The sequence below is a fragment of the Merops nubicus genome, unplaced genomic scaffold (genome assembly GCF_000691845.1).
Source record: "Merops nubicus isolate BGI_N331 unplaced genomic scaffold, ASM69184v1 scaffold2741, whole genome shotgun sequence".
Lineage (NCBI taxonomy): Eukaryota > Metazoa > Chordata > Aves > Coraciiformes > Meropidae > Merops > Merops nubicus.
Window position 1 is genome coordinate 86,723 of NW_008586045.1, and position 9,261 is coordinate 95,983.

Below are 9,261 nucleotides of genomic sequence, written 5' to 3' on the forward strand. Positions count from 1 at the left end.
TATGGGCTCCACTTCGCCACCATTCATCACCTTGCCGTTGCTGGTGGAAACTATGATCTCTCCTGAAGCTGGGACAGAGGGGGCCAAGATGCAAGGTTCTTCATAGCGTTCCTCCCCCGTCACCAGCACGTAACGCCCTTTGGGAAGGGCATCAGGTTTAGGTTCTGCTTTCTTGTGGACTCTTATCTTCTCCCTCACAATGCTACATAATTTATCAAAGGCTTTACTTATCTGGGCTCCATCAGGTACGTCCTCTGGGCCCAATTCTTTTTCATCAAGTTCTAATCCTTCCTGCCCCGGTTTACAGGTGACTGAGCCTTCGTGCCCAAACTCCAGCTGATCTTGGTCAAAACCTTCCAGAGTTCTTTCATACATTCTTTCAGCCGAGTGACCGTCAGTTTTGTCTTTAGACATCAGCTCCTTTTTCCTGGCAATTTTCTTTGTCAGAGCTTTTTGTCTGGGCTTTACACTGGTAATGTCTTGCATGGCCTGGGTGATATCTAGGGAAAAACAAATCGAAACAGAGCAAACAACAAACAGTGCTGAACAGTCGCTGCCAGTGCTAGAGCTGCCTCACTGCTGCAGGTGGAGAGCCCAATTTAAAAGCTTCCCACTGAATGCAGGGTTCCTGTGTGAGCAGTCCAGCCCTGACAGAAAAGGTCAATATCATCATCAGCTCTTTCAGTGCTTCTGAAAATGGGCTCACCAGGGGGACACCTCACCTTTGTGTCTTGGGGTGGGTAAGAGTGATCCAGGCATATCCCCTCATGGTGGTTTTGGGCATGGGCAGTTGCCGGGAGGTACCTCAGGAGGGGGCAGGTGGCTGAACAAGCTAAGGAGCCACCCAGCCAGAAGTGCAGTGCTGAGGAGCAGCATTTTGGATAGAGACAGGCTGAATCCTCAGCAGGTATCAACCGACACTTTGCAGGACAGTAGTTATTTATAGCTGCTGAGGATTTGGCCTGAGGCATTATGGACTTTTATCATATATAAAACTGCTACACTTCACAGAGCAGTTAGAAAAAAATTACAGCTGCACGCCAAAATAAACTTCATTTGATTGTTTATCGCCATTCTCAGGGCAGTTTGTTGTTTGCAAAACCCCGTGAGCCTTGGATTTAAACTACAGTAAGTTATCCCATATGTGAGTACCTCCAGCACCTTTCTGCAAGCCAGCTCCTCTCTTGGTTAAGAGCAGGCTCACTGGTTTTGTCCTGGTCATTTCCTTGTCATCAGGTTGATAAGCATTCTCATTCTAACAAGCAGTTGTACAACAGAGAGGAAACACCATTCAGAGGAAACCAGGCCATGGGATGTAATTAGGCTCCAAAAAGTGTGCTCTGCCTGCCTGCAGCCCTCACCATGCCCTGATGCTCCTTGTATGTGATTGAAGTGTGGACCAATGAGTCGTAACAAGTCAGCACAAAACCCCCAATGCTTTAGTTTAGGTATCTTTTGACTTTGCTCTATTGATTGGTCTAAGCAGTAAAGTGCAGAAATAAGAAAAGAAACTCTTTCGCTTGTGGTTTTGGCCTTTGACAGCTTGTCCCAAAACCAGCTGAGGTAAACTGAAATTGTTGCTTTTACTTAGCAAGCCTGGAGTCAGGCTGTCACAGATGGTATCTGTATGGAAGACATGGAAAAGCAGCTTTGAATACAACAATGCTGCTCTTGACAGACACAAGAAGACGTATCACAGATTTACCTCTTCCCCTTGAAACTTGAGGCTGGGCAGGTCGATAGATCTGGGTGAAGAGTGTGACTGGTGTTCCTGCTATAGCAGAGTTTAACCTGCCGGAGAAGACGTGCACAGGTCAGATCTCTTCCCCCCGTTCCCATAAAGAGCAAGTGAAATGGTGCAAAATAAAGCATGGAGGTTAAAGAAATGGTGAGGAGTCAAAGAGAATGATGGGAGCCTGTTTCTTGTTTGAAGAGAATCAGCACAGCCACAGCACCTTCACAGGAGTTAGGCTGGTCACCAGCAGGTGACATGGGATGCTCCATTAGTTAAAGTTCACCAGTAATTAAACCCCATAGCAACAGGTTTGCAATTTAGCACAGCACTTTGAAAGGATGGGGAGATTTTGGATGGGCTAATAGTCAGTCCACGCCTATCAGAGATCAGCAAGAGCAGCACATGTTGGCTAGTATTTATTGTAGGCATTGCAACGTTACCTGCATGTGCCTGACTTCAGAAGGGCAAGAAGAAAACTGAGCAGTTTTCGTTGGAAAAATATTTGAGGAGTTGGTGGTATTAAGAGTTAACAATTAAAACTGAGAAGCTGGCCTATGTGCAAACCAGTTATGGTATCTGTAACCTTTCTAGTCTGCTCTGCCAAAATTTGAGAGAATATTTGGGCTTTCAGGGAGGATATACACCTTGTGTAGGTAATGCAAGAGATGTACATTTTTGATTTTTAGTGCTGGGAATTACCCTGCTGAGGTATTCTTAACCAGAACCCAGTGTCCCAAATGAGACATGGAAAACTGGCGAGATATCTGTCGACTGTTGATGAGTGTCCTTCCCCTGCATCTTCTGGACAACCCAGAGCAGCGGTTTGGGCGCTCTGGGGTCTGGCCCTGCTGCATCTGCCTGTGCAGGCAGCACCGGGCGCTGCTGTGAAAGCCCAGCTCCTTTTCTCATGTAAGGCTGATGGCTGACATTAGAGGGAGCCAGTGCTCCTCCGTAGGTCTAAACACAACCCAAATCCTTGCAAATTCCTTATATTCTACCTTTTTTTTTTTCCCCCTCACCGTTCCTGAAGAACGGGTTTGATGTGAAGAGTGCTTTGCTCTACAGCACATTTGCCCTGTCTGAGCCCTGCGAGACCAACCTGCCTGTAAAGCCCCAGCAAACTTCACTAACAGATGGGCAGTGGAGAGGGTGTTCAAATGGCTTTTGCATGCTCCTGATCCCTCTGCAGTGACAGCAGGACAAGATATGGAAACGAGTCTGTGCAGAAAAGAGCAGCTCAAAATGGCTTGACCAGATTTTACATCTGTTTAGTTCCCTGCCTCTGGATATCGACCAGCGAAAGGTGTGAAATATCTGTAGCTTTGGATCAAAAGCTCTTAAACATCCATTTTCCACAGGTGGTAAGAGATCCCTGGCCCCTTTGGGAGAGCCCAGAAAGCAGCCTTACCGGCTGTCCTCATTCTCGATGATGCGTTTGTAGCGCTCCAGCTCGTTCTCCAGGGACTGCTGGTAGATCACCAGCTGGCGGCAGTCAGTCGTGTACTTCTCCAAGGTCCTCTCAGCCTCCTCTATCCCCTTCCTAAGGTTTTCAATCTGCTCATTGTAAAGCTGAATTTCGTCGTCGTAACTCTCCTGGGTGTTTTTAATTGCTTGCTCCAGCATGGTTGTCTGGCAAACAGAAAGAATTCAGCATCCCCGTATTTCACGGGCAGTTAAAGGCAAGACGTGTTATCACAACCTGTGAGGCTGCACTGCTGAAACACAGCAGCACTTTCACTACATTTCCTTAGTTATTCAAAACCAGTAACTCCCCCCTTTGACCCCTTATCTGTCCCAAGGCTTCTGTTCCACAATAAGCATGAGAAGAGCTGTGTGGTGTTTCCTTCTCCACGTATGTGAGGCTGGCTGAAGTCTTGCTGCATGACCCACAGCTCACTGTGGATGGCCTCATCAAAGTGCCTAACTGGGAAGATGTGTCCTTGCAAACCCTGTTCTTCCTCCTCAGTGGTCTGCAGACCAAGCACTGAAGGTTAAGGAAGGGTCTTGTTTTTAATTAAAAAAATAAAAAAAGTTTGAATTAAATTCCTCGGGCTTTTTTTTATTTTTTTTTTTACTTTAGCAATAAAAATAATTAACTGCTTCAACTCCAGTCATTAGAGAGCCCAGCAACCAGGAGGTGGCGATAAATGCCTTGCAAACACAAGTGGCAGGAGTTACAGGTGGGATGTTTGACAGTGTAGTTCTGCTCTCACTTCCTCCTGCTATTTTCAGCTGTTTGTTATAGTGCCTTTATCACTTGGGGTTTCTTTTTCCTTATAAAGAGATGATCTCACAAAAAGCTAATGGGGAAAAAAACTGTCTAATGGATTCTTTAATAATTGATTTATTTCTGCATGTTACAGGCAAGATTTTCAAAAACCTTTTAAGAGCTTAAATTTAAGAGCTAAGTCCCTTGGCATTAGTTTGGTTATATTTCAGTGTGTGAGTGGAATAACAGTTTCCACAGACCCCTTCAGTGTTTAGTGCATACGAAGTAGGGTCGATAATCTCTCAGCAACACTCTTATCAGGTCCAGAAACAGGAAAACAAAGGAGCTCGAGGACATCTCAGTCATCAGATCCAGCTTTCACCATCACAAGCAACTCTGTCATCAACCATATTTTTAAAAAAGTATCATTATTAATCTCCCAAGGAGTGCCTCTCTCCATCTGCCATCAGAAGGCTGATTTTCTCCCCTTTTTTTCTATATTGACTCACGATCTCATATTGATTTTGCCCTTCCCAGAGCACATATGACCTTCCCACCAGAGCATGAGACATGAGAAAGAGACCAAGCAAGAGACCTGGGGATAGCACTGTTCCCACCTGCCTGAGTGGAAGAAATTACATTCAGGAAGTTAACAGCTGCTACTGTGGCTGTCCAGAGGAGTCAAAAATCCCACCAAAAAAAGGTGTTTTATGCCAGTATATCACTCCCCTCACCCCAAATGGACAACTCGAGGCACAAAGGAAGCTGTATTCAGGGGGCATAAGTCATCAACCTCCCCTCATGAAGTTATTTCATTCTTTCAATCTCAAGGCACAAAAATTAACGAGTTAACAAACTCCTTCTAAATGGAACATGAAGATTTTTTTTAAAAAGTATCATTATTAATTTCCCAAGGAGTGCCTCTCTCCATCTGCTAGCAGAAGGTTGATTTTCTCCCCTTTTTTCCCTATATTGACTCACAATCTCATATTGATTTTTGCCCTTCTCAGAGCACATATGTCCTTCCCACCAGAGCATCAGACATGAGAAAGAGACCAAGCAAGAGACCTGGGGGTAGCACTGTCCCCAGCTGCCTGAGTGGAAAAAATTACACTCAGGAAGTTAACAGCTGCTGCTGTGGCTGTCCAGAGGAGTCAAAAATCCCACCAAAAAAAAGGTGTTTTATGCCAGTATATCACTCCCTTCACCCCAAATGGACAACTCGAGGCACAAAGGAAGCTGTATTCAGGGGGCATAAGGTGGTCACTCTCCACCTCTATCCACTAAGAAACATTCAACTGCATGGAGGTAAACCTGCCACTGGCAATTATCCAGGTCTGGTTTCTGTTCACTGTAGCCTTTAGCTGCTCCTCCATCTCCTACCACCCTCATCCCTGCACTGCACTCTCACTTGGAGACAATGGCTAGAGAAGGAAGGTTGATTTACAGCAGTTTTGGCTGAGAGATGGACAGGAACGATGAGCTGAAGTCTTGGTCAGTTATTTTCTGCAAATCAGGAACTGGCAAAAAGCAGATGTTTTTGTGCTGGTAGTGTCTATGAACAGGAGAGGTGTTGGCTTAGTGTTTAGTAGTAACAGGGATGCCAAATGTAACTCAACATCTATTTCAGTTTTGGTTACCAATTCTGTCCAGTCCTTCTCACAGCAAGCTCACCATTGGATGTGGCACTGATGGAAAGGACTGGGCAGAGCCCTGAAGATCCTGCATCATTTTTCATGGAGCCAATTTCCAGCCTGGAAGCAAGCAAGCAAGACCAGTGTTGTGTAACTTTTCCATCCACTACTCCTGCTGACTCTGTCCTGCAGGAATCCAACTGCAATGTGGAAACCTTCTCCCACCAGCTACTCTGATAAGCAGAGGCTACGATACTTCATTGTGGCTGTGATGCCTACAGCCCTCCCTGACCATCTAAACCTGACAGCTTGGACCACTGATAGAATAGGAGTGAAACATCTGAAGGAAAAGACAGAAAGCTAAAAGTAAAACACACCTCCAAGTCAGTTGGGTTCACAAGACCCTGTTGAAGGCCACTTGGATTTTACTAAGTGGCCATAAAAAGAGCAGAGTTCATGAGCACCATGGTTGTTTATGGCTAGTAGTGGCAGTACCTCTGTCTGCAGTTTGTATTTCTGTGCTTGTAGCTGGCAGAGGATGCTCTTGTATTCCTCCAGCTGGCTCTGCAGAACAGGGATCCTCCTCTCCGCTATCAGTTTTTCCTGGTTGGAAGAAAATAGTGTGTGTACAGGAAAGTATGTTTCACTCTTTTTAAAAGAGTCAAAAGAAAATTCCACTACTGGAAATAAACTGTAAAGGCTGACAGAAAATGACAAGAGACAAATAAAAAGGTGGGTGCTGAACCTCAAGTAAACCCCGGTGGCATGGCTTTAAGAATAAAAGATGTCAGATGGCAGGATTGTAGAAGTGCAGGTTCTGGTGAAATTAGACCCTGTAAATACAGCTGTTTGTATCTTCTTCCAACTAATAAACATTTTTGGCATATCCACCTGTATTGGTGGGAACACCAAATTTTCATCTAGCCTGTAGCAATTTATTTCATTTACAAACTTTCACCACCTTCCCTGTTCAAGACAGGATTTACTATTTCTGTAAATAGATACCCTGCCAGCTCCTCCTCAGAAAGGAAGCAGAACTACTTCAAGTACCTTTGAACTAGCCATTTTGGGGGGTGATCCATATGCTGGAGTGCACCTAACACAATATCTCTTCTCCTGATCAATTCACTTTTCCAAAGCTACAGCTGGGTTTTCTCTCATATTCAGTATTCAGTACTTACTCATAGTTGTTGCAGTTTTAATCTGCTTTTGAAATGGGGGTTAGAGGATCCAGGACTCTTCAGGAGGAAACATTGTCTCTTTCTTACTTAGAGCAGCATGTATTTATTGACAGCAATACTTACCTCACATATGCCAGTGGTTATAGGAGACACACGAGGGGTGGTCTGGATGATCTGCTGCAAAACATTGACGTAGGTCTGGATTTCCATAAGGTTCTGTGGTGAAGTACAAAACATTTTCATAAAAAAAAAATGCCATAGCAAGGTGTTCCCTTCAATGTGTTCCACTTTAATATATTCCACTTCTGGGGCTTATTCCTGAAATTTACTACTTTCAGCATATAAAAGTCCAGCTCCTGTCCAGAGTTGATTTTGAAATATGGTTTGAGACCTGATTTTATGTGTGCTAACAGTTTCATCATGCTGAGGCTACATTACAGGAATTTGGCTAAGTGACAATATAGTTCATAGTCTTAATTAAAGATTCTGTGATTTCTGATTTCACAGTAGATTTTCAAAATGAGAACTAGAAATACATTTGCATGTGGTCCAAAAAAAAGTGATCCTCTTCTTTCAAAATCAGCAAAGATGGGACAGTGGCCTGATCCCAAGGCTCACATCTCTCCCAGGAAGGAGAAAGGAGCTGCATGTGTTAAAGTCAGCTGCAGTGTAATCATACAGCCACAGGCTTACATCCACTGACGAACTGGCCCTGAAAATTTGTTATCCACCTTTAATGAAACCAAGAGCCTCTTAGCGTGAAATACAAGACAACTTGACCAGCAGTTTGTGCTGAGTTATGATAATAGGTCAACAAATTCAAGACACTGCTTCAGCGGTAGGCATTGGACCCTGAGGGAGTCAATTTGGATGCTTGCAGCCATCCAGTGCTGGGCTTGACCTCCATACTGCAGCTGTTGTGCCCACTGAAAACATATAGTGTATATTTACCCACCAGAACAGAAATGGGATTTGCCTTGTCACTGGAACAGAAGGAAGAGTTAAAGAAGATGGCAAATTCAGACAGTTACCTTCTTGTATCTGTCCTTTGTGGCATTAATATCATCCTGCAGGAACTGAGACTCAATCTGCAGCTCCAGGTTGCACAGCAGAGCTTCATCAGCTTCCTGCAATGCAGAGACACGTGGCATGGTCAGTATGCATGGCTGGAGTGCCAAAACCACAGGAGCCACCAGCCATAATCCATGTTGGTGTACACATGTAGCAGCCTGTGTGGAGAAGTAAAGCCTACTAGGAGCAACAGAAGTATTATGAAACCAATAAACCACAGGCACCTGATTCACCATGTTCTCCCATTGTACACACTGTTTTTCTGCACAAATACAATTTATGGTGTAGCTTGGCACTGGCACTGTCAAAATATATTTACCATATGCTTTATGAATGCTGGCAGCCAAGTAATAGAAGCTATGAAATACTGGGCTTTGATGCTAAAGGTTTGCAATGGTCCATGAATCCTAAACAGATAACATCAACAGGCTAAGGCATTGACTTCTCTAGTGTTTATGACAGGATCTGAGGTCTATTTTATATTAAAAAAAACAAACAAACAAAGATGATAGTTCAAAGTATTTTCGTTCCTTTTGAGGTGTTCTTAAACACCACAAATGTTTGTCAATTTGGAGCCATTTCTGGAAATAAAATTGACAGATGAGCAAGTCCAGAAAAAGCCACCGTGCTGCATAGGTTTCTAAAAAATTTGGATTTTTGAGCATGAAAGTTCATAATGTCCAGCTAATTCAGGAGACAAGATGTACAACTAGCAGTCATGATCTCAGGTACACAGGTACGAGTGGTGCTGGTATTTAAATCCAGTGAAACCTTCATTTCTGTTCAAAGGTCTAATTTAGACTTTTCCTATGTTATGTTATTTAAACCAAACCCTTGAACATAGAATAACTTCCCCAGAACTTGCCAGAATATTTTACAAACACCTAAGTGTGAAGTGAACAGCTTTATTGTTCTACTTAATGCATGCCTCCTTGGTTAGGTTGATCGTTAACTAATACTGTCAAATATCACTTCTGAGAAAGTATCTTGAAAGTTGTCAACTGAATCTTTCTTTCAACTCTACAAAACTTCTAGCTTCCTCTGCCAGTTTTGAATTTGCCTCAAGAATGTCTTGATTTCTGCATTTAACTCAAAGTCTAAAGAAAGAAAAAAAAAAGGGGGGGGGGGGGGAGATTTAAAGGTGTCCCTTTAAAATAACCTGTGTGTCATCACCAGCTGTAAAAATATCAATATCTCTGGAAGCAGATCACGGGTTGCAAACAAACCACTGAAATCTCTGGATGCAGCACATGACTGGTAGAAGGGGATTTTTCTTTTCACACGTGCTCAGCGTGTGCTATTCCAAAAATGTGTAGATGTTAGCTGTCCCTTTATGCTGCTGAGCCACCCAGCCAGGTCTCTCTGCTTTGTGAGAATGGGGCTCATTCAGACACATCCAGACCAGCACATTCGGGGCCAGCCATCAGGAAT

At 43.9% G+C, this 9,261-nt stretch overlaps 1 protein-coding gene across 1 annotated transcript in view; it reads right to left on the minus strand.

The window, feature by feature from the left end:
- The window catches only part of BFSP1 (beaded filament structural protein 1, filensin), an 18,796-nt gene that overhangs the window by 460 nt on the left and 9,075 nt on the right, over positions 1-9,261 (minus strand). Inside the window, 6 exon segments of the mRNA XM_008948509.1 lie at positions 1-500; positions 1,706-1,791; positions 3,144-3,364; positions 6,074-6,181; positions 6,883-6,975; positions 7,791-7,886. The exon segment at positions 1-500 is cut by the window's left edge and continues 12 nt beyond it. Of these exon segments, the coding sequence (XP_008946757.1) occupies positions 1-500; positions 1,706-1,791; positions 3,144-3,364; positions 6,074-6,181; positions 6,883-6,975; positions 7,791-7,886 (1,104 nt within the window).